Below are 26,145 nucleotides of genomic sequence, written 5' to 3' on the forward strand. Positions count from 1 at the left end.
CTCTTCCTTCAGCCATACATTTTGCTCTTTCTGTCTCTCTCTCTCTTCTCTCAAAACTCTAGTTAAAGAGACCGGACGGCGACCAGCTATTTTCCGGCTAGCCGCCGCCGCCTACGGTGTCTCGCACCCCTCCCAGGTAACCTATCTAGAACGTTTGTCCCTTAATTTTTCTGGTTAATGTATGTATATGCACGCTATATATATATAATATATATATATATATATGTATGCGTACGCGAGCTAGGATGAAAAATCAGCTTCTCTAAACTTAGATCTACTAAGACCCGACCGTTTGATCCGTTCGTTTTTGGGATGTGTCGGTCACTGTGCCAAGGGGATTTCGATGGTCGGTTCCGATCGTTGGAATCCGCCGTGGACGGTGGTTAGTGACGGTTTTCCAGAAACTGTAAGTTTGGCCAAGAAAAATTAATTTTTAGATCTACTAAAATCTAGCTGTTGGATCATTTTCATTTTTAGATGTATGAATCATCGCGGCCGGGGGAATCCGATGACGGGCACCGATCATCGGAATCACCGGCTGGCGCTGGGGGCGGCAACGTTTGGGCGGAAATTAATTCTTAGATCTACAAAAATCTGGCCATTGGATCGCTTTCATTCTAGGATGTGTCAATCGCAAGGACCGGGGGAATCCGGTGATCATGTCTGATTGCCTGAGCCACCGGCCAGCTGCGGTGGCAGGGACGCCATTGTTTTAGTTTTCCCATTCAATTTTCCAGCTCAGGTCTTATTTGGTACATTAATTGGGTTTTGGGCTTAAGACTTGAAACATTTCAGAAAATAATATGGGTCCTGCTTATATAAGACTATGAAATTGGGCTTTTGATCTTTATAACAAAATGGGGCCTTGAGCTATAAAATTATGAGTTGGGCCTTAAGGTTATAAAAATATGAATTGGCTTTTAAATTTAAAAAGCCTTAAGTTTATAAATATAAGAATTGGTCCTTAAGTTTATAAAACTATGAGCTTGGCCTTAAGTTTACGTAAATATGAATTGGCTCTTAAGTTTATAAAACTTGGGCTGTAAGTTTATAAAATTTTGAATTATCTTTAAGTGTATAAAATTATGAATGGATATATAAATTGTGAATTTACCTTTAAGTTTATAAATTATGAATTGGTCCTTAAATTTATGAAATTATGAATTAATCTTAAGTTATAAAATTATGAATGGGTTCTCAAATTTATAAAATTATGAATTAAACTTGAAGTTCATAAAATTATATAGTCACCCTTAAGTTTCTAAAATTATAAATTGACCTTTAAGCTCCTAGAATTATGAAATGATCCCTTTCTCAAACATACTTTATTTACTATCCTTACCTAATTTAATGAATTTAACATCATTTTACGAACAATTCATTTTAAAATAGGAAAAGTACTTAAAGTATACATAAGTGAATGTACATATAGTTATATGTTAACCATACATAAATGAATATACATATAGTTATATGTTAGTACAACATATGTGCGAGGACAAACTAAGTATGTGAGTACATTGCGAGTGTATGGGCATCGTGCTTGTATTCATTTACCAGTGGTTTACCCTAAAATGTATGGCCTGTGTGTAACTATGACCTATATAGTGTGCACTCTTACATAGCAACTCTAGGTGAGACATGATGACGTAGCCTAGCAAATTCCGTAATGCCAAGTTCAATTCATTCGAGGCAAGATAGGTGATACCCATTTCAGTGTTGGGTGCTAGAGTTGGTTAGACACTTATTTAGACACACTTGGGGATTTTTATTTTTGCTATCCCTATTTTAGTGTGATGACCTTTTGTCCTTGTCATTGTGAGGTTTGATACTTTGACCTATACTGGGCTAGTAAAAAGGCTATGTTATATTTTAACTTATAGTTAGATTTGTATGCTAATGCATCATGTACACTTTAAACCAAATCATCTTTCATGATTTACTTATGAACTACTTAGTGTTTCGAATGCTCATGAAATATTTTCATCCTACTAGGAGAGACACTTGCATTATGGGATGATGATACCTAATTGTTTATTTTGTACTCAGTTTATAAAAATGTTAATGCATATGTTGCACTCTGATGCATACTATGATGATTAAGGTTGCCTCCAATTTGTTGAAATCAAATATGATGGGATTGAGAGTCCTCATCCAATCCACTCCCAATACAATATCACAGCTCCCTAACTTGAGAATCCACAGATCGACCATGAATTTGTGTCCTTGCATCTTCCAACAAATTCCACACACCTTGAGTTGGTGTACATCTTGTTTCCGTTGGCAACTGTCACTAATAAAGGGAAGGTAGTTTTCACTTTGTAGTTTAGTTCCTTGGCAGTTTTCATCCAGAAAACTATAGTTGCTGTCTTCTAAAACCATTAGTTTCCTTTTGCCCACTAGTCCTTCCACCTTAATGACTTTGTTAGTTAGACCTCCTTTAAGTGCATTCAAGGACAACTCTCCACCCTCGGCTTCCTGAACATTCTCAGCCATAATTTCTGTTTCTTCTGAAATCTCTTCTTCTTCTTCCTCCTTTCTTTCATTCGGTCCCTCCATTTGTAGAAATTGACCCTTGCACTGGTGCCCAGGCCCATACTTCTCTCCACACTTGAAACATAACCCAAGCTGTGTCTTTTGTTCCACAGTGAATGGCTTAACCGGGTTGGTGTTAGGTAAAGCCTTAAAAATTAAAATTCACATTTTCTTTGGGCACTCTTGAGTTTGCAGCTTTAGGGTTTCCTCCAGTGGGTTAACCTATTATTGAATAGCTCTTATATTGAATTTTGTTTAGCTTCCAAAGCCAATTCTTGCGATCTTGCCTTCTTAGCAACTTTCTTGACAGTTGCAGGTTGCATCATCTTAATTGTTGGCCTCGATTCATCTTTTAAATTGCTAATAAAACTGGAGACAAAATATTTTTCAATCAAAGTAGGTTGTGCATTTTACATTAGGGACCTCGATCCCTCAAAATGGACCTGGTATTCTAACACCGACCCTTCCTATTTCAATTTGTTAAAACTCCTCAATTGTATCCGCCATAGACTGCTCACCAAATTTGTCACATAAGTCTTCCACAAACTCTATCTAAGTTGCCTCATCCCTTACCTTGTTCCAACCTTGAAACCATGTATCGACCTTGTCATTGAAATAGGCTGCAATAAGGTTTATTCTTTGCCCTTCAGTCACATTATAGTGCTTGAAAAACCTTTTACACCTCCGGACCCACCACCTTTGTTTAACACCTTTAAACATGGGAATTTCAAGTCTAGGTAGAGGTGTGTGTGGGTGATTTTGGTAGGATCCCCTTACTTGTACTGTCGGATCTATTTCCGGCTATTCCTTATCTTCCTGTGGTGTAGAAGCATGAGGAAGAATGCCCCTGCTCTTGTCAAGGTTGGTTCTGAAGTGTTTACTCTTGTCAAGATTGGCTCCGAAATGGTTTTGGGAGGGAAGTTTTTCGGCAGGCTGACCTGGGACATCTTGGAAAACATTTTCAATAGTCCATCCACCCTTTGGCCGAGGTTAGCAACTTCCTTCTCTAGCGAATACACTGCTTCTCTGGTGGCAGTGTTGGTGGCTGTGATGTCCTCCCAACAATGGCTCAATTCTTCTTGGGTCTGCCGCAAACCCAACTCCATGGTCTCCAACTTCACTTCCACTTGCTTCGAGCAAGTTGCCTCTACCATTTACACGGTTAATTTCTTCTTGTTAACTCTAATGGTCAACTTAATTGCCTTTAGTGAATCGATAACCACCTCAGTTTTTCTTCCTAAAGCCTGTAACTGCCCTGATTTGCTCCTAGAATCGATAACTGCTAGGGTCGAAGTCATTGCTAAGGGTTGCTGGACCAACTGAGAATCGGGTAACTCTGATACCAACTATACCAAGTTGTCAAGAACTCGGCCTGATTGCAACTTCTTTGATGAAAGAGGGAGAAAATAGAGAGAAAATAGGGAGAGAAATGAAGGGAGAAGAGAGAAACTGAACTTTATGATTTTCCAATGAATCCCAATGCATCTCACGAGTGGCTGATATAGCCCACTCTTACAAGAATATAGTGGGAAGGGAAGTGGATGGTAACTGCTAGTTACTGCACATGTCACGACCCACCACCTGGAGCACCTGCTAGCATAAGAGATTCGTGAGGAGGTCATGAAATGAATGATATAGAACAACTAAAACATAAACAACCATATACATCTCATTTATTTTAACTAGGCTCACATGGTATATACATACGACAATACTCACGACATAAATCTGGTTAGGGCTTAATTACCCATACAACAAAATAAAAATGGCAACATAAATATGTAACAACAAAACAAACTCTACTATGCAAGCCCTCAAAACCAATTCCCAGAGATCTTTTGGCTGGGACGACTCTGTACACAACCTATCCCATGAACTCATACACCACTAGGCTCGACTCCTTCTTTAATTTTACCTTTATCTGGAATGATGCGAAGTAAACAAAGTGAGTCACATTGCCCAACAAGTATATACAAAAGAAAATGCTAATCAAATATGAAATGGAAATATGAGCATCAAATATGGAAGAAAATAAATTCCCATGAAATGAATACGTAATTTCCTGTTCATCATTCACCATCTCATAATACATCCTATCATTCTATACAACATTAGACAATTATGAATTTTTTTTTATGCCACAACCATATTATCCATATATAAACAAGCATAATGTGAACCGTTATCCACCCTCGCTTTGGCTTTAAACCATATAAGTATTATGAACCAAGGCTCCCACAGACAGGTAAATACCTTCTGAGCTTGCTTTTGGATTTCCTTTTCCCCACACAGTAAAGCCATAGCACAAAATAATAGGTGTGCTAATATATATATATATATCATGCAACACTTAGGTATTTCCATATTAAAATAATCAAAGTTATAAGCAAGACAACACCAATATCTTGCATAAACTTGTCACGTAGCTAGCAAGGTAGAGGGGTAGAAGGGTCCATCCCATTTTGTAATTCAGTTGGATGAGCCTCGGCAGGGTAGTGGGCAGTTTGAGTCGCAGCATGCCTTCTAGAAGAATTCCCTAACAGCCTATAAAGCTGAGTGTACTGGAGCCATGCTCCCAATGATTAATGAGAATATTTTTCACTCTCTCTCTCCTTTCTGTTATCTCTCTCTCTTCCCTCACATTCTCTCCCTCCCCTTTCCTGATTCACTGGAATTCTCTCGAATTCCATTCCCAGCCTTGTCAGCCTTGGAAGTGCTAACAATTGGTATCAGAGACTACGGTTCAGGATCGACGAGCTGCAACCAACGACCATGGTGGAAGGTACCTGCATGAAACAAATGGAAGCTCACTTAGATGCCATAGACGAAGGAGTGCGACATGGCCAGGAGCTGGTGGAGGAAAGGTTCGAAACGGTAGAAGCGGGTATCAGAAATACCCATGAAGACATAAGCAGGATGAGGTTAGATGTTATCGAAATGGAGCGAAATTTGAGGGATGACTTCGCTCATCTCCGAGTGGAGTTTACGGGACTAAGCCAGCAGTTGAACGCTGCACTGGCCATTTTTTCTTGACAACCAAACACGACCTTACCAGTGGATTTTCCACCTAGAACAGCTACTGCTCCCATCTTCCAAGGAGCACGGGGCCGTCAAGATAGAGATGAGAGGATGGAGCCTGCAGGAGAGGCGACCATGCGAGGAGGCTTAGGTGCTGCAAATAACGTTCCCGTCCCAAAGATGGAGATACCAGTGTTTGAGGGAGTGAAGCCTCGTTGGTGGATAAGAAGGTGCGAACGTTTTTTCTATCACTATCGGGTGATGGAAGAAAACAAGGTCAACATGGTTGCTGCATACTTGAATGATGCAACAGATTCATGGTTTCAAAGCTGGAGTGCTAGACGTCAGGAATGGAGATGGCCGTGGTTCAAATTACTGGCATCAGCCAACGCCCCGAGCGAGGTACCATTTACTGATTCTTTACATTCTCTATTGGTTGAATTTGAGGAATTGTTCTTGGAACCCACCTCCTTACCTCCGGACCGATTTTTAGAACATATCATCCATCTTAAGCCAAACACCGAACCTATCAATGTCCGCTCTTACCGTTATTCCCCATTTCAGAAGGCTGAGATTGAACGTCTAGTAAAAGAAATGCTATCCAAACAGGTCATTCGGTCGAGCCAGAGCCCATTTGCCTCCCCTGTACTCCTGGTAAAAAAAAAAGGATGGTAGTTGGAGGTTTTGTGTTGACTATAGACAACTAAACACCTACACCATCAAAAACAAGTTCCCCATCCCTATCATAGACGACCTACTTGACAAATTATCAGGAGCTACAATTTTTTCAAAGCTAAACCTCAGATCTAGTTATCACCAGATCCGAATGAACACCTTGGACATCCCCAAAACCGCCTTCTGCACGCACCAAGGGCTCTATGAGTTCCTATTAATGCCATTTGGCCTAACCAATGCCCCTGCAACATTTCAGGCCCTCATGAATCACATTTTCTACCCATATCTCAGAAAATTTATCTTTGTTTTCTTCGATGATATTTTGGTTTATAGCCTAACCATGGAACAACATCTAACCCACCTCAAAACCACATTTCAAGTCCTCAAATCTAACCAATTGTTTGTCAAAAAGTCTAAATGTATTTTTGCAGAGGGAAAGGTGGAATACCTTGGGCACATAATCATTGGAGAGGGCGTGCTTACTGATCCCAAAAAAATTACTGCCATGGTGGAGTGGCCTACCCCTAAGACTGTGAAGGAGCTACGGGGTTTTCTGGGGCTAACTGGCTATTATAGAAAGTTCATTAAGAGGTATGGGATAATTAGCAAGCCACTGACCGAATTGCTCAAGAAGAATGGGTTTGTATCGGGAGAGGAGGCAGCAGCCGCCTTCACTTCTTTAAAGGAGGCTATGACACAAGCTCCCATTTTAGTCTACCAATTTTTTCCAAGCCTTTCATATTGGAAACAGATGCATGTGACACGGGCGTGGGAGCAGTGTTAGCGCAGGACGACAGGCCGATAGCTTTCCTTAGCTAGGCTTTAGCTCCCAAACACTTGGGACTAAGCATCTATGATAAGGAATTACTAGCAGTACTAATGGCAGTGGACAAATGGAGGTGTTATTTGGAGGGAAATTCATTTATTATCAAGACCGACCATGAAAGCCTAAAGTTCTTAGGAGAACAAAGGTTACACACGCAGTTACAAAGAAAAGGGGTCACCAAGCTGTTAGGGCTTGATTACAGCATCTAGTACCGCAAGGGCAAAGAAAATACAGTGGCTGATGCACTGTCCAGAAGGGAAAAAAATGGGGAATGCCAGGCGATCTCTGTACTTGTTCCCAATTGGATCAAAGAGGTGTCATGCAGCTATGAAGGGACACCCTGGGCTCAAGAACTCATGACCAGTCTTGCCATAGATGGGGGTGAACAGAAGGGGTACACGTTGAAGGCGGGGCTATTGAGGTATCGAGGACGGATGGTGATTGGGGAAGACCCTGAACTACGGACCCGAATCTTACAAGCCCTGCATGCATCCCCCATGGGAGGACATTCCGGCCTCAATGTAACCTACAACAAGGTGTGACAATTATTCTATTGGCCGGGCAAGAAGAAGGAAGTGGCGGCCTATGTTCTAGCATGCCCAGTCTGCCAAAAATGCAAACACAAGCAAGTTCCCTACCCTAGTTTACTTCAACCCTTGGAGATACTAGACCAAGCATGGCAAAGAATTTCCATGGATTTTGTGGAAGGATTACCTCGATTTGAAGGGAAGAGCACTATATTCGTAGTGGTGGATAGATTGACGAAATTTGGGTATTTCCTTAGCCTAGCTCACCCCTTTACAGCTTCTGAGGTGGCCTGGTTACTGCTAGATTCGGTGGTTAAGATACATGGCCTGCCCTTGTCCATCACCTTCGATAGAGACAAGATATTTACAAGCAACTTCTGGAGGGAATTGTTCAAACAACTAGGAGTTGGCCTACATATGTCTACAGCTTATCACCTGGAGACGGATGGACAAACTGAAAGAGTAAATTAGTGTTTGGAAGCTTATCTACGGTGTGTGTGTTTCACCAGGCTGAAAAGTTGGAATCAATGGTTGCCCTTAGCTCAATGGTGCTACAACTCAAACTTCCATAGCTCACTCAAGCGATCGCCTTTCGAAGCACTCTTTGGGTACAAACCGCCACTCATTCCACCAGTGATGCACTACTCCAATGTGGAAAGGGATGTGGATAGATACTTGAGGCAAAGACAGGAAGCCCTCCAGGTTATTAAACAAGAATTAATGGTGGCACAAAATCGAATGAAGCAACTGGCAGACCGGAGGAGAACTGAAAGGAATTTTGAAGAAGGAGATTCTGTCTACTTAAAGGTTAGGCGATTTCAGCAGCAACTGTTCACGGGCAAGCGCCCTTCTAAGCTGGGACCTAAATACTTTGGCCCTTTCCAAATAATAGCTAAGGTTGGAAGTTCAGCGTATCGATTACAGCTACCAGACGGAGTAGGCATCCATCCGGTCTTCCATGTATTGTTTGTTGATATTTAGGACTAATTACCCGAAGCCAAACAAAGAGAATTCCCTTGCGAATTCAAAGAAACTCGCAGAAACAGAAAACCACACAAAAAACCAGTAATGAAACAGAATTAGAAAAGATAAAACAAAATCAGAAGAGACAAGATATACCCTAGTTCGAAATGCCTTTAGGCAAACCTACATCCAGCAATCAACACCCACTTCAAACAGCCTTTATTAGGATAACAAAGATCAGTACACCAAGCTTCTAAATCTCATCTATCTCCCCGAGTACAAGCGCACATTCTCCCAAGAAATACACAAGACTAAACTGCCTCTCTCTCTTTCCCAAGAACGGAACTCCTCACTCAGACATAGACAAACAGAAGCTCTCTCCTTTCTAAGTGATCTCGACTGCCCACCTCGCCCTCCTATAAATAGAAAAGGCGAGATTCCCAAGGTAACTAACTACTATGGGAAATTATAATTAGGCCCTCCAAATTATAAAGGAATTACACTTATATTTAAAAGTCCTAATTGATCTAAAATTTCCAGCCGATAGACTTCAACATACCGATCTTCTACCGCATCAAATAAACTCTAGGCAAACTTCAACAATTCTCCACCATTTGCCTTGAGTTCTTCACTCGGTAGCCTGAAACCTGTTCTTATCTGGATGAAGACAAAACACTGATCATATTAAACACAAACAACATTAAGAATGGATAAACAATGCTATAATTTAGACTTAGGGACAGCTTTGGTAAACATATCAGCTGCATTTTCTTCTCCTGCAACTTTTATTAGGGCTATCTCTTCTTTTTCAAGAATTTCCCTAATGAAATGATACCTAACATCTATGTGTTTGGTTCTTTCATGATGTGAGGGATTTTTAGCCAAATGAATAGCACTTTGGCTATCACACATTATCCTAACCTTAACATCTATTCCTAGAAGTTCACTAATGATTCCTCTAAGCCAAAGACCTTCTTTTATTGCTACTGTTACAGCAATATATTCTGCTTCAGTTGTGGATAAAGCCACTACCGATTGCAGGTTTGTTTTCCAGCTTATGGTAGATCCCCATATCTGAAATACATAACTTGTAGAAGACCTTCTCTTATCAATATCTGCAGCAAAATCTGCATCGGTAAACCCTAAGATGTAAGGTTTTGATTCTAATTTTCCTCCACCATAAACCAAAGACATATCTAAAGTCCCTTTAACATACTTGAAAATCCATTTTACAGCATCCCAGTGAGCTTTACCCGGATTAGCCATAAACCTACTAGATACACTCATAGAATGGGCCAAATCTGGTCTTGTACAGACCATGCTGTACATTAAGCTCCCAACTGCATTAGAGTAAGGAATCTTACTCATTTCCTTAATGACTTTTCCATCCTTTGGAGACTGCTCATGAGACAATTTAAAGTGTTGGGCAAAAGGTACTGATACACCCTTTGCATCACTCATATTGTATTTCTTAACCAACTTGCTAAGATAGGATTGTTGAGACAAGATTAGTTGCCTATGCTGTCTGTTCCTTTTAATTTCTATGCCTAATATTTTCTTAGCTTCTCCTAATTCTTTCATTTCAAAGACTGATTTTAAACTCAGTTTTAAATTCATGATTTCCTTAGTTGATTGACTTGCAATCAACATATCATCTACATATAGGAGAAGATATATGGATACATTATTAGGCATATGTTTAAAATAGACATAGCTATCATATGAGCTCCTCTTAAACCCTTGGGACAACATAAATGAGTCAAACTTCTTATACCATTGCCTAGGGGATTGTTTTAAACCGTAAAGAGATTTCTTAAGAATACATACTAGTTCTTTCTTACCTCTTACTTCAAATCCCTTAGGTTGTTCCATAAGAATATTTTCCTCTAAATTTCCATGTAGAAAAGCTGTAGTGACATCCATTTGTTCTAAAATTATGTCTTGATGAGCTGAGATTGCAAGCAAGATTCTTATTGAGGTGTGTCTCACAACAGGTGAAAATACCTCATTAAAATCTACACCAGCTACTTGAGTAAAACCTCTAGCCACCAACCTAGCTTTATACCTAGGTTTATCTTCTTTTCCAGCTCCTTCCTTAATTTCATATATCCATTTACAGCTAACAACTCGCTTTCCTAAGGGTTTTTCTACAAGGACCCAAGTTTTATTTCGTTTAAGAGAGTCCATCTCAGATTTCATGGCTTCCTGCCACTTCTGAGAATCTTTGGACTTTACTGCTGCTTCATATGAAAGGGGTTCTTCCCCTACTTCAGCTGCACTTAATAGGGCATAGGAAACTAAATCAGAATAGCCATACCTTACTGGAGGTCTGGAAATCCTTCTCTGCCTATCTCTAGCCACATTGTATCTCTCTGGATCAAGAGAATTTTCTGAGTAGGAGGATTCTTCATAATCCTCTTGCTGATCTGCAGAGGATCCCTCATAATCATCCTGCTGACTTGGAGAGAATTCTCCATGTCCTTCATTTTCTTCTTGAAGACTTAACTCTTGATCTTGAGAGTTATTTTGATCTCTTCCCATTGGTTTTCCAAATAGATCTACATCTACTGATTTTTCTTTTCCAGCATCCTTTAATTCTCCCTTTCCCTCAAAGTCTTTTATGTTAGATTCTTCATTGAAAGTAACATCTCTGCTTACAAAGGTCCTAGGCATATTTGGATCTAAACTCCACAGTTTGTAGCCCTTAACTCCTTTAGGATATCCTATAAACAAACACCTAATAGCTCTAGGATCCAGCTTATCTTGTTTGGAATGAGCATAAGCTATACACCCAAACACCCTAATATGATCTATATTAGGCTTGTGATCAGTCCACATTTCATAGGGAGTTTTAAAACCTATAGCTGTGGATGGTGACCTATTAATAACATAGGCTGCCGAGACTAAAGCTTCACCCCAAAACGATTTGGACAGCCTAGCATGAATAATCATGCACCTAACTCTCTCTAAGAGAGTTTTATTCTTTCTCTCGGCCAAACCATTTTGTTTGGGATTTCCCGGAACCGATAGATGCCTTAGGATACCTTCTTGTTTACATAAGTGGTCAAATTCCTTGTTGCAAAATTCCAAACCATTGTCAGTCCTAATGATTTTAATTTTGCTTCCTTTCTGATTTTCTATCATGGTTTTCCAAGTTTTAAAAGTTTTATCCTTTGATTTTAAAACATAAACCCAAACCATTCTAGAATAATCATCAATTATAGATAGGAAATACTTAGCTCCACCATGAGATAAGGTTTGGGAAGGACCCCACAGATTAGAATGGAAATATTCTAAAGGGGCCTTAGTGGCGTGAGTAGCCTTTTTAGGGAATTTTGCTTTTACTGATTCTCCAAATATGCATGTTTCACATTTGTCTATAGCTGTAACTTTCTCAGTACTTAAAATCCCTTGCTTAGCCAATTCTTTGAGTCCTTGCTCACTAATGTGAGCCATCCTATGATGCCACAGTCTAGACTGCCCCTAGGATTTTCCCTCTCCTAATGCTGCCTCTCCCCCTACAGTGGATGCCTGCAACATATATATGCCATTTTGAAGGATAGCCTTCATGCATATGAGAGATCCTTTTACTATCTTAAGGACTCCACCAACTCCTCTATAGGAGTATCCGTTTTTGTCTAATTCTCCAAGGGATATCAGAATTCTTTTCAAATCTGGTACATATCTTACAGCAGCCAAAGTCCTAATTATTCCATCATGCATTTTGATTTTATCATCCCCAATCCCTTTGATTTTACATTCCTGGTTATTTCCTAACAGGACTTTACCCCCATCTATGTCCCTAAAGCTTAGGAACCAATCCATATGAGGAGTCATGTGGAATGAACAACCAGAGTCTAAAACCCAAGCCTGATTGTTCTCAGTTTTTGATACAACTAGAGCATCAGCACTATCATAATCAAATTCACAGATTGAGGATGATATCTCAGTATTCCCTTTATTCTGAAATTCCTTCTTTTTCTTAGGGCAATTTCTCTTAATATGACATTCTTCATGACATAAGAAACACCTTATTGTTTTCTTACCCTTTTTAGACTTTGATCTAGACCTTCCCTTGGTCTTTTGATCCTTCTTTTCTGTCCTTGACCTAGTTGTAAGGGCATCTCCTACAGAATTCTTGACCTCTAACTTTTGTTGAAGTTCCTTGGAGTTTAAAGCTCCAATAACATCATCTAGAGACAGATTTTCTCTACCGTGTTTTAATATATCAACAAAAATTTCATAAGATCTTGGTAAAGAGTGCAATAAGACAAGAGCCTTATCCTCATCATCATATTTTATATCAATATTTTCAAAATCTAAACATAACTTTGTGAAGTCATCTATATGTTCTTGCAGTTTCTGCCCCTCTCCCATTTTAAATGAGAAAAACCTAGTTTTTAAGAACAACCGGGTGGAAAGATTTTTGGTCAAATATAAGGTTTCTAACCTATTCCATAAGGATAGAGCAGTGGTTATCTTTGAGACCTCTCAAAGAACCTTATCACCAAGACTAAGAATTAAAGTATTATATGCCTTTTCATCTATTTCTTCCCTCTGTTTACTATATTCCTGTTTCTGTTCAGGAGTACTAGTTTCGGGTAGTTTTTTCTCTTCTTCTAATGCTCCTTTCAGTCCTAAGTTTCCTAGGAGTGCCTTCATCTTAATTCTCCAAAGGCCGAAATTATTTTGGCCAGTGAATTTTTCTATATCATATCTTGTCGCAGCCATGATTAGAACTAGAGTCTAATAAAAAACAATAAGAAAGATATCAAGAAAAATATCAAGAAGACTTATCTTGGATGAAGAATGGCTCTGATACCAAATTGTTGATATTTAGGATTGATTACCCGAAGCCAAACAAAGAGAATTCCCTTGCGAATTCAAAGAAACTCACAGAAACAGAAAACCACACAAAAAACCAGCAATGAAACAAAATTAGAAAAGATAAAACAAAATCAGAAGAGACAAGATATACCCTGGTTCGGAATGCCTTTAGGCAAATTTACATCCAGCAATCAACACCCACTTCAAATAGCCTTTATTAGGATAACAAAGATCAGTACACCAAGCTTCTAAATCTCATCTATCTTCCCGAGTACAAGCGCACATTCTCCCAAGAAATACACAAGACTAAACTGCCTCTCTCTCTTTCTCAAGAACGGAACTCCTCACTCGGACATAGACAAACAGAAGCTCTCTCCTTTCTAAGTGATCTCGACTGCCCACCTCGCCCTCCTATAAATAGAAAAGGCGAGATTCCCAAGGTAACTAACTACTATGGGAAATTATAATTAGGCCCTCCAAATTATAAAAGAATTACACTTATATTTAAAAGCCCTAATTGATCTAAAACTTCCAGCCAATAGACTTCAACATACTGATCTTCTACCGCATCAAATAAACTCTAGGCAAACTTCAACATCGTTACTCAAGAAATCAGTAGGGTCACAGGAAGTGGTAAGTGTTGAACCACCCAACTTGAGGAGGAGAACCTAGAGGAATATGAACCTATGGCCATTATTGATAGGAGGGTCATCTACCAAGGGTCCTTACCCTTGATTCAAGTGTAAGTCCAATGGAGCAACCGGCCCTCAGACGGCACAACTTGGGAATACCTTCCGGAGTTACTCAAACAGTTTCCTCGGGTGGCTAGACTCTTGTGATTTCTTGAGGACAAGAAATGTTTTTAAGAAGGGGGGAATTTGTCACGTAGCTAGCAAGGTAGAGGGATAGAAGGGTCCATCCCATTTTGTAATTCAATTGGATGAGCCTCAGCAGTGTAGTGGGCAGGCTGAGTCGCAGCATGCCTTCTAGAAGAATTCCCTAACAGCCTATAAAACTGAGTGTACTGGAGCCATGCTCCCAATGATTAATGAGAATATTTTTCACTTTCTCTCTCTCTTCCCTCACATTCTCTCCCTCCCCTTCTCGATTCACTGGAATTCTCTCGAATTCCATTCCCAGCCTTGTCAGCCCCTTAAGTGCTGACAACTATACCCTAATCAAGAAATGCATCATTCCTTAAGAAATATATAGGGTGAATCGAAACCCTATTGAGGCTTTTGAATAAAATATATCAAGTATTTAAGGATATCAATAAGATTAAACATGGTAACGTAGGCAAGAATTATCATCTCAATCATAACAAAAAATTTCAGATTTTAGATCGAAATTAACGAGGCTGTAACTGCTTCAAATCATAATCAATTAAATCAATTCATATACCGTTGTTGCCAAAATACAACAATTAAAAACTTTTATTAGTGGAACGTGCGTAAATGCTGTTGACCCCGAGACTAGAACAAAACACGATTCTGCAGCAGGCTTCCGAAGGAAACTACCGAAACGAACTTTCGAAGCTAATTGACTGAGTTCTTTCGAAGAACAGGATGGTCCTTTCGAACAATAGATGACGGGCTTCCGAAGGAACTGCTGCCGAGAGACAGTTGCTGGCCAACAGAGGTGGCCCAAGGTGATCTTCTGAAGGTAGTTTGCTGTAGCTTTTGAAGCTTCTGTAGGAGAATGGTTAAAAGGCTTGTGGGACTTTTCCCACGAAGACCCTCCGAAGCTTAAGTCAGTACGGAAGGAGTTCTTACGCAAGGAAAGGAAAGTAAACTAAGATCTTCGGAAGGTAAGTAGTGAGAGAAAATACCAGAGTTCAAAAAGATCCTTTTGGAATGTTAAGCTTGGCCTTATATAGAGATCAACAATCAACCGTACATGGTAGTTCGGAAGATATCTTTCGAACCTATCAAGACTGTTTCTTCAGAGGTCCTACTTCCGATGATGGGTTGCGAACCAAGGAGGTCACCTTCCGAAGATATACCGCTACGTCTTCCGAAGCTTCGCCGTTGCCATTCTTTCGAAGCTGATTCCATTCTTCCGAAGATCGCTTCCGGAGTTAGCTTCCGAACTTAAATTTGCTTCATGTGTGCCCTTCCGATTATTGGGGCACCACATATACCGAATCGAAGTCCATGATGTCTAGTTTACAAAGCAACAAACGGATTGCAAATCGGATATAACCACATAAGGTTATGCTCCAAAAACTGAAGCATGGCAGATTGCGCGCTACAGTGACTTATGAATTTTTTTGGCAGAATTTAACAAGGCCACTGCAGGTTCAATTCGAAGCCAAATGATTCAAGCCATATATTAAAAATTTATCAAGTCTAGTTTACACAGAAACAAACGAATTTCGAATTGGATAAAATCACATAAAGTTATACCCTAAAAAGTACAACATGCGTAAATCTGACCAAAAATAATGAGATCCGAAAATTAAAATTACAAGAACACAAGGCTTAGAAAATACATGATCAAGGTCACCAAAAGATTTTGATTTTCATCTCCAAAGAAGAGGAAATAGACTTACAAAGAAATAAGGAAAGGAGAAAATGGAACTTGCCTTGATTAAGGGATGATTTGAGAGAAGGAAGGAAGCTACAAACCAAGCCTTTAATTCCAACCGAACCCTCTAAAATCAGCTACTGAATCCCTCTTGAAGCACCAAATTTGAAGAAGAAGAAATTAGGGATTGAAGAGAACAAGGAGAAGAGAAGAATGGGAGAAGAAGAAAATGAAGAGGACTCACACTAAGGCACCCTCATATACTTCTCTTTCTTTCCCATTTTTGCCCTCACACAAATAAGTAAATTCCCCTCACATCCTTCTTCCTTTTTTATTCATTTAATTAAATGCAAAATACACATATATATTTGCACGCACAAGGAGCCCAATCTGCATCCCCATTCTCTTCCAATCTCTAGCCCACAAAGTGAAGGAGTTAAAGTTCAAATTAATCACATTGCCCGTTTGCTTGGAAGTAAGACCAGAATGCAACCTAGGCACTCCATGATCAAACCCAAGCAGTCAACCCATCTGTCAGGCCCAAGTCTTTCCAACAAGCCCAAATCTCCTAAGTGATGTCATGCATGATATCACCCTTCATTTGTCCTTTATGTTTGAGGGTATTTTGTCTTTTATATATCATTGTGTTTTATCATCATGATTCCATTTGTCAATTTTTTACTTTATGCTTTTGGTGTGTCTTTTATCATCATTAGCCACAAAAGAGGCAATGATGTTGTCTATCTTTAATTATTATGTTTGTCTTTAATCATTGTAATTTGTCAACAATATTAGTATTTATATATGTGATATTGTAATGTTTTGGTATGAACATTTTTATGAAGAAAGTGTAGAGAACATTTTTACCCTAATTCTTATCTATGCAATTCATTTATTTAGTGGTAAATATACTTGATTCTTATCACTCTTCCTTCTTCTATCTTAGAGTGACAAATCAAAACTGGTATTTTCTTGTTTGTTGCGAATTTTCTTACTAAACAAGAAGTGCTAGTATTTCTTTTGTATTTTGGGCACATTATATTGGTATCAAATCATAGGTTCTAATCATAGCCGGAGAAGACGCACCAAGAGGGCTTTCATTGGAACAAGCTCAAATCACGAGTCTCCAACAAAGGCAAGAAGAGATGATGGAGCAAATTACTCGTTTAACTTAAGTGTTTGAGAGGATGGGAGCTCAACAACCACCACAACAACAACACATTCCTCAAGCACCAAGAAGGGCTATCCATGAAGATGAGGGTGAAGGAGATAAAATCGTAAACGAAGCTAGCGTGGTTGAACAACCATGGCAGAGGAGGCAACAAAGAGATCTGGGAAACAACATCAAGATGAAGATTCCACCATTTAAGGAAACTAGCTCACTGGAAGAGTGCTGAGTGGGTGCAGCGAGTGGAAAAAGTATTTGAATATTAAGAGTATTCCGAGGTAAGAAAATACAAACTTGCAGCTCTTGAATTTACAGATTATGCTAATCTATGGTGAAGGACTTAGCACAATGTAGGAGAGGTGGAGAAGAGGATATTAGGAGTTGGAGGGTTATGAAACGTTTAATAAAAAAACGTTTTGTTCCCTCTGTGGATAGACAAGTCATATTCAGAGGGGTTGCCCTCAGAGTCCGAATGCGACCTCAGCCAGAGAAGTAATCTGTTATTGTTGTGGTGGAAAGGGTCATAGGGTTAACACATGCTCTACACCGTCTCAGTATGGAGGGCAGAGACCAGGGAGTCAGGGGTAGAGACCCAGTTAGAGATTTGTGGTGCGTAGCTCCTTAGTTAGCTTTACCATCAACTCAGCGTACAGCTATTACAGATAGACCCCATGTTCAGGGGAGTGTCTTTGCACTAACGGTAACAGATGCAGAGAAGGGAAATGAGTCAAATGACACAATTCAAGGAATTCTTTGTCTATATGGCAACGATGTATGTGCACTTTTTGACACAAGATCTACTCGTTCTTTTATTGGACCCCAGGCAGTATGTCACGTATTTGCTCTTGGGATTTTATTGCCACATTATTTGATTGTAACTACACCGGGGGACGTAGCCTTAATGGGTAGAGAGGTATATAAAAGATGTAAGATTGTGGTGCATGATAAGGAGTTACTGAGAGATCTGGTGGTCTTAGTTATAGAAGATTTTGATTTAATTTTGGGTATAGATTGGCTTTCTCAACACTATGCCATGGTTAACTATCGTCGGAAAATAATTCAATTTGAGCCACCTCAACAGTTAGCTCTTATATATCGGGGAATTAAACCAATGAGCTCTACCCCCATGATATTGGTGATGAAAACAGAGAGATTAATATGTCATGGTTGTGAAACATATCTTGCTTTTGTGACCACGGGTATGGGGAATAAGTCAGAGTTAACGGAGATACCCAGTGATTCGGGATTTTCCAGATGTGTTTCCTGAAGAGTTGGGGGGGTTGCCACCTCCAATAGAAGTTGAGTTTTCAATTGAGTTGATGCCAGGTGCTCAATCTATTTCTAAAGCCCCATATAGGATGACCCCTAATGAGTTAAAAGAACTGAAGGCCTAGTTACAAGAGTTGATTGATAAGAGTTTTATCAGACCTAGTGTTTTTCCTTGGGGAGCCCCAGTATTATTTGTGAGGAAGAAAGATGGGTCGATGCGACTATGTATAGACTATTGGCAATTGAACCAAGTGACCTTAAAAAATAAATATCCTCTTCCGCGTGTGGATGATTAAGGCCTCGAGAAGATTAAGGCCGTGGTGGAATGGCCAAGGCCTACTACAATGATAGGTATTTGAAGTTTCTTGGGTTTGGCTAGCTATTACAGGAGATTCATCGAGGGATTTACTCGACTCTCCTTACCCATGGCTAAGTTAGCAAGGAAAGAAGTAAAATTCGAATGGAATGAAGTCTCAGAAAACAATTTCCAAGAATTGAAGAGGAGGCTGACCATGACTCTGATGTTAACTATTCCAAGGTGTGGGGAGAAGTTCATTATTTACAGTGACGCTTCACATGCAAGATTGGGGGGGTGTATTGATGCAGAATGGGCGCGTAAATACTTATGCCTTGAGACAATTGAAGAAGCATGAGTTGAACTATCCTACTCATGACTTAGAGTTAGCGGCAGTAGGTTTTGCTCTAAAAATCTAGAGGCATTATCTATATAGCAAGAACGTGGAAATCTACACAGATTATAAAAGTCTAAAATATCTTCTCCCAGAAAGAATTAAATTTGAGACAGCGACGATGCATGGAGTTATTCAAAGACTATGACTGTGAGATTCTTTACCACCCGGGAAAGGCCAATGTGGTGGCTGATGCATTGAGTTTACGTGGAGCGGCGATGGCGACTATGATGGTCTAAGAATGGAGGCTGTTGGAGCAGATAGGAGAATTATCCATCTCTTCCTCAGAAGAGAGATTGGTGATGAGCTGCGCATACCTGAAGGTGCAGTTTGAGCTAATTGACCAGATTCGAATTCAACAACCTAATGATGTCAAGTTAGCTCAGATTTTGGCAGAGATTGGTAAATTCACTCCCTTGGGGTACAGTCAGAGGGGCGATGGCTTGTTATTATTTCAAGGAAGGATTTGCGTACCAATAGATGAGGTGTTGTGTCCAAAATATAAAAGAAATACTAGCACTCTTTGTTTGATAAGAAAATTCGCCACAAACAAGAAAATACTAGTTTTGATTCGTCACACTCTAAAATAGAAGAAGGAAGAGTGATAAAAATAAAGTAAATTCGTCACTAAACAAATAAATTATTTAGATAAGAATTAGGGTAAAAATGCTCTCTGCACTTTCTTTATAAAAATGTTCATGCCAAAGCATTATAAGATCACACATATAAATACTAGTCTTGTTGACAAATTACAATGATTAAAGATAAACAACATCATTGTTTCTTTTGACAAAAGGGGGCTAATGATAATAAAAGACATACCCAAAGCGTTAAGTAGAAAAACATCATCACCACGTCACTTTTGACAAAGGGAATCACGATGATAAAACACAATGATATATAAAAAACAAAATACCCTCAAACATAAAAGACAAATGAAGGGTGATATCATGTATGACATCAGTTGGAGTGATGTCTATTGAAGCTAAGGTTAGAGACTCATGATTAAGATGGTTTGGTTATATGAGAAGATGATGTAAACACCTAAGTTCATAAAATGGAGGAAATTTGTAGCAAAATTGGGAGAGGACTAACAAAGAAAACTTGGTGGGAAAACTATTAGATATAACATACAACATAATAGATTTATATAGGATATGACTAGCGCTAGAGATATGGGTATTGTCAGAGATGATTGGAAATTTCCAAACTCACCAAGTTAACCCCATCTAGTAACAATAAAGTTTTTAATTGTTGTTGATTGTTGTACTTAGAAAAGTTTGATATGTTATTTGTGGCTTTGAGACAAAAACTGAAAGTGAGCGACAAAATCATACTTACACAAACATTTTCAAAGTTTTATAGAGCTAAGATTTTATTTTGAGCAAAAACATTTTCACAAAAGACTATGGAAAATATATTGTTTCAATGTATATATTTCATGCATAATATTTTTTTTTTTGAGAAATTCAAAACTAATATTGTAAAGCACTTGTATATAGATTTTATTTATTTTCGAATTTCTTTAACTGCAATCCAAATACTCCAAAAAAAATAAGAGAACACTAATTTTTGGGAGTAAATTTTTATATATGGAAAAATAATAGTAGAATGGGATTTAGAGCAAGGCATATATAAAAATTGAATACTCTCTTTTTCTCCAAATTTGAATTAATTCACTAATCTATGAATCAAGGAGAAAAATAAGTAATGATTTTGGGTGTAATTTTATTCTTAAATGGAATTACCACATGTTTCTTTCTCTTTTTTTGTTTCTCTTTAGTTTGATAAGAAGATCGAAATCGAATGAATAGAGATCCCTTGTATAATGTTATGATGGGTGGCCTCAAAGTCATTATATGCTTTTCTTTTTCTTTTTTTCTTTCTTTTCTAGAATTCCCAAATTATGTGACCTTGAATTGATTTCAGGGAATTGTAAAATCTATTGTGTTGTCACAAGAAAAGGTCTTGTTCATTTAGTAACCCAAAAGGTCTCATTCACAAGAAAACAACATTTGATAGTTTCTTATTCTAGCATTCATGTCATTAATCGTGTGTTGCATACTATCCTAATGAAAAATCTGTCAGCATTACCCTTCTTGCTTAGTTCTACGGACTTGATTTGTGCAATTCTATCCTCACTAGCACAGTTAAATATAGCTCTTCTTTATTTTTTATGTTTGATGAAATTTCCTTTCTATTATTCACAAATTAGTTGAGTAAAATGGGGTGATAGATGTATTAAAAGAAATGCTTAAATGTTTCTTTGCAGCTTTGAAGAACTAAATTGAGGGCAGCAGGTTTATAATTTCCCTAAGAAGGGCATGCAGCTAGGGTTTTTAATGTATTGGATTGTCAAGTATGTGGCACAACTGCAATTCTTGCTTTGTTCCTTTAATAGTGCTAATAATGCATGAGAAAAACCAAGGCAATTGTATGAGAGGTAATGTTTTAGTTTTCATTTTGCATGTTGTTGTATTCTTGCAGAAGAAAGTGTAGTTCATTTACTTGCAAAATTTTGTGACACAAATCCAATTTTCACGGCATATAGGCCTAAATTTTGATGCACAAACAATATTATTGATTTTTAAAAGCCAAATGTTATGTTCATACTTGAGTGTTGTGATTGTACTTAATATCTTTTTCTGTCTTCTAGCAAGCGGCATGATCAGATTACGGTAAAAATAGCTGCACTTCAGCTTCTCAAATGGTTGAAGAGATGGCATCACTTCGATCTACTGGACTTGTTGACCCTGGATGGGACCATGGTGTTGCTCAAGATGAGAGGAAGAAGAAGGTCAGATGCAATTACTGCGGAAAAATAGTCAGTGGAGGGATATACAGATTGAAGCAACATTTGGCTCGAGTTTCTGGAGAAGTAACATACTGTGACAAGGCTCCAGAGGATGTTTGCCTGAAAATGAGAGAAAATCTAGAAGGATGTCGTTTTGGTAAGAAACCTAAACAAATTGAATATGATGAGCAAACATACTTGAGTTTCCCGTCCAATGAAGATGTAGAGGAGGAAGAGCATATTGGGTATAAAAGCAAAGGAAAACAGTTGATGGGTGATAAAGGTTTGGTCATAAATTTGGCCCCTCTTCGGTCTCTAGGATATGTGGATCCAGGGTGGGAGCATGGTGCTGCCCAAGATGACAGGAAGAAAAAGGTGAAATGCAATTATTGTGAAAAAATAGTTAGTGGTGGTATCAATCGGTTTAAACAACATCTAGCTAGAATACCTGGAGAAGTTGCACCTTGTAAAAATGCTCCTGAGGAAGTATATCTTAAAATAAAAGAAAACATGAAATGGCATCGCACTGGAAGGAGGCATAGACGACTTGATGCTAAGGAGATATCTGCTTTCTATATGAATTCAGATAATGAAGACGAGGAGGAAGAACAGGAAGAAGATACCCATGTGAGCAATGAAAGATTGTTACTTGGAGATAAAAGGCCAGGCAAAGACTCAAGGACTTTTAAAGGGATGCCCTCTAGTAGTGGATCTGAATCATTAATGAAAAGACCACGATTAGATTCTTTGGTTCTAACAACACCAAAGAGTCAGATGCCAACATCTTACAAACAAGTGAAATTAGGGTCTAGAAAGTCTCGCAAGGAAGTTATGTCTGCAATATGCAAATTCTTTTATCATGCAGGAGTTCCTTCAAATGTGGCCAACTCCCCTTATTTCCATAAGATGTTAGAGTTGGTTGGTCAATATGGACAGGATCTGGTAGGACCTTCAAGTCGATTGATATCTGGTAGGTTTTTGCAAGATGAAACTGCAACAATTAAAAGCTACTTGCACGAGTATAAAGCTTCCTGGGCTGTTACTGGATGTTCCATCTTGGCAGATAGTTGGAGAGATACACAAGGTAGAAAATTGATCAATTTTCTAGTTTCATGCCCCCGTGGCATATATTTTGTCAGATCAGTTGATGCGACTGATATCATTGAAGATGCCACATGTTTATTCAAGTTACTTGACAAAGTAGTAGAAGATATGGGTGAGGAACACATTGTGCAGGTAGGGTTAATGTTTCCTTCTTATCATGGTTGTGTTATGTTTCTCATGTTTTGGTGAATCTGCTATCAATTGATTATTTTCTCTCTACCGACTTGCTTATTTCAAAACATTATTGTAGGTAATCACAGAGAATACTCCTTGTTACGAAGCTGCTGGAAAGATGCTTGAAGAAAAGAGAAAAAATTTGTTCTGGACACCTTGTGCTGCTTATTGTATTGATCAGATGCTTGAAGATTTTGGTAAAATAAAACTGGTTGGAGAGTGCATTGATAAAGGCCAAAAGATTACTAAGTTCATCTATAATCAAATTGGGTTGTTAAATCTCATGAAAAAAGAGTTTACAGGGGGACAGGAGCTTCTGAGGCCATCTTTTACCCAGTATGCTTCGAGTTTTGCTACTCTACAAAGTTTATTGGATCACAGGATTGGCCTTAAAAGAATGTTTCAATCAAATAAATGGCTTCTATCACGCTTTTCAAAATCTGATGATGGTAAGGAAGTGGAGAAGATTGTGTTGAATGCCACATTTTGGAAAAAGGTTCAGTATATTAGAAAATCAGTAGACCCCATAATGCTGGTGCTTCAAAAAGTTAATGGTGATGAGAACCTTTCAATGCCATATATCTACAATGATATGTATAGGGCAAAGCTCACAATCAAAAGTAATCACGGTGATGATGCAAGGAAGTATGGACCTTTTTGGAGTGTAATTGATAGTCACTGGACTTCACTGTTCCACCACCCTCTATATCTAGCTGCTTTCTACTTGAATCCGTCCTACCGTTATCGTCCTGATTTTGTTGCGGTAAAAAAACCATTCTGAGTTCTTTTCTCTTTTTGAAAGAAAATTTATTTTGCGGTTGCCCCATTCAAATTTTAAGTTCATGTAATTGTAGCATCCAGATGTTGTACGTGGACTAAACTCTTGTCTTGTTCGATTGGAGCCAGATAGTGGAAGAAGGATTTCTGCATCTATGCAGGTAGGCCTTTTATTTTTTGTAGATCAATTTTTTTGGCTGATTTCATTATTTCTTACCTTTGTTTTCCCAGTTCAATGCTGTGACGCTCTGTTTCAGATTTCTGATTTCGGTTCTGCAAAAGCTGATTTTGGAACTGACTTGGCAATTAGCACTAGATCAGAGCTTAATCCAGGTGATAACATTAGAATGCTCAAAATCTCTTGAGTGTGTGAGAGGGTGGTTCGACTTTCTGAATCATTTGAAGTTTGCAGGATTATAGGCGAACATAACAATATACAACTACTCAAAAAAGAAACAATAACAAGAGGAAAAGAAATCCATACTTCATATAATATGCATGAATTGAAATGTAATGCATTCATGCAGTTATGCCAACTATAAATGTGGTATTTTCCCCTTGCCAGCTGCATGGTGGCAACAACATGGGATAAATTGCTTGGAGCTGCAACGAATTGCTGTACGTATATTGAGTCAGACTTGTTCGTCGTTTGGGTGTGAGCATTCATGGAGTACGTATGATCAAAATCACAACCAAAGACGAAATCGCATAGCACAAAAAAGCCTAAATGACTTTGTGTTTGTCCATTACAACTTGAGACTTAGGGAACGCCAAACACGAAGAAGGTCTAATGACTCGATCACCGTTGATGGTGTTCTGCAAGAAAGTTTACTATATGACTGGCTGGTTGATGCCGATAAACAAGTGTTGCCAGATGATGAGGTATCTTTCGAGCTCATATACTCTTATGATGTTTTCTTTCTTATATCTGATATACTCTTATGAATTTAATCTTTCTCAACTTAAAACTAGTTCTTCTTTTAGAAGTTGGGTTCTTATGAATTGTTAGTTTTATCATCACCTCCCCCTCCTTGTATTTGACCCAAAGAGTTGTCTTTGGGACTCAGCCTCTGCGTGGTAAATGAAACTATTGATCACACTATCACGAAATTCATTATTTTGGTATTTTGGTCTTTGCGCAAAACTATAGGATGTGGAGGTAACACAACGGAGCACTAGTTTTTGAATGTTTTCTGTTTTTTGCTAAGAAAGTTGGGAATGAAGACCAAACCGCATGGTATAACAGAGCATTTTAAAGAGAGAATCACTTTAGTCAGGAAAGCAAGACCCACTTAACATCCATACCTGGGCGATTGTTGCAGACTAGGAGGGGGTTCTGTGGCTCTTTATACAGTGAAGAAGTCTTTGCCCTACTGCTGATGTGGGATTGGACACCTACCAATTCTTTTTTAGCTAAGTAAAGAAAGTAGGGAATGGGAGACAAACCACATAGTGCATAAAAGAGGACTTATAGGAGATAACCACTTGAGTAGGGAAAGCATGACCATTAGACCTAGGTAATCATCAACTAGGGGGGTGGTCGATCTTATCTCTGGATGTTTCTGATAGAACAATCTTATGTACACACTTGTTTGATGACAATATAAGTTGTTTAGCATACATCAAGAGGATATATTTACCCTCAACCTAGGTTCGAGACTCTCTTAAATATAAGCCGTTATCTCTGTAGTGTTTTGCTATATATATAAAGTTATCTGACTGGAAGTCGTTAATTGTGGTGTTACAGGAAATGCTTTATAGCGAAATGGAACAAGGTGATGCATACGAAAATGAAATGATTGAATATGAAGATGGAAATCCCCTGTGTGAGGGGAGAAAGGGATCCCTGGAGATGGTGAGTTTGGCTGTTGCCAACGTGCAACAACAACCTTTGGATGTGAATCCCCCTCATAACACAGGCACTACTACTGATGATGATGATGCTGCTGATCTCAATTTTCTTGATGATGATGATTTGAGTGACTAGTATAGTTAACTAACACGACCTATATATATAGCCTAGGTGATGAATACCAGTGATGCTTTAATTTATAGTTGTTGAATCAATGTAGAATACGCAATGTAAAGCGGGAAGTCTTCTACTGAGAGATGCCCTGTTTTCCCTTTTCTTTCTTTCTTTTTTTTTTTTTCTTTTTTTGATCAGGCAAGCAGTTGTATATTGTCACGAATTAACTATATGTTATAGTATCAGCTACATATGTGATTATTACTATTATGATTCTATAATAATAATAATAATTATTATTATACCA

At 38.6% G+C, this 26,145-nt stretch overlaps 1 protein-coding gene across 5 annotated transcripts; it reads left to right on the plus strand.

Moving 5' to 3' along the window:
• Positions 1-26,145, plus strand: LOC127809864 (uncharacterized). Of its 5 annotated transcripts, XM_052349007.1 has the most exons (8): positions 1-136; positions 21,296-21,466; positions 21,680-23,053; positions 23,172-23,858; positions 23,950-24,033; positions 24,130-24,205; positions 24,438-24,754; positions 25,620-26,145. In XM_052349007.1, the coding sequence occupies exons 3-8, from the start codon at positions 21,731-21,733 to the stop codon at positions 25,857-25,859; spliced, it is 2,727 nt and encodes a 908-aa protein (XP_052204967.1). In that variant the 5' UTR covers positions 1-136; positions 21,296-21,466; positions 21,680-21,730; the 3' UTR covers positions 25,860-26,145. The 5 variants fall into 5 exon arrangements, with proteins under 5 accessions (XP_052204967.1, XP_052204969.1, XP_052204971.1 ...); XM_052349009.1 differs by lacking the exon at positions 21,296-21,466; XM_052349011.1 differs by lacking the exon at positions 25,620-26,145 and having other exon boundaries at positions 24,104-24,205; positions 24,438-24,605.

The sequence above is a fragment of the Diospyros lotus genome, chromosome 9 (assembly GCF_014633365.1).
Source record: "Diospyros lotus cultivar Yz01 chromosome 9, ASM1463336v1, whole genome shotgun sequence".
NCBI lineage: Eukaryota > Viridiplantae > Streptophyta > Magnoliopsida > Ericales > Ebenaceae > Diospyros > Diospyros lotus.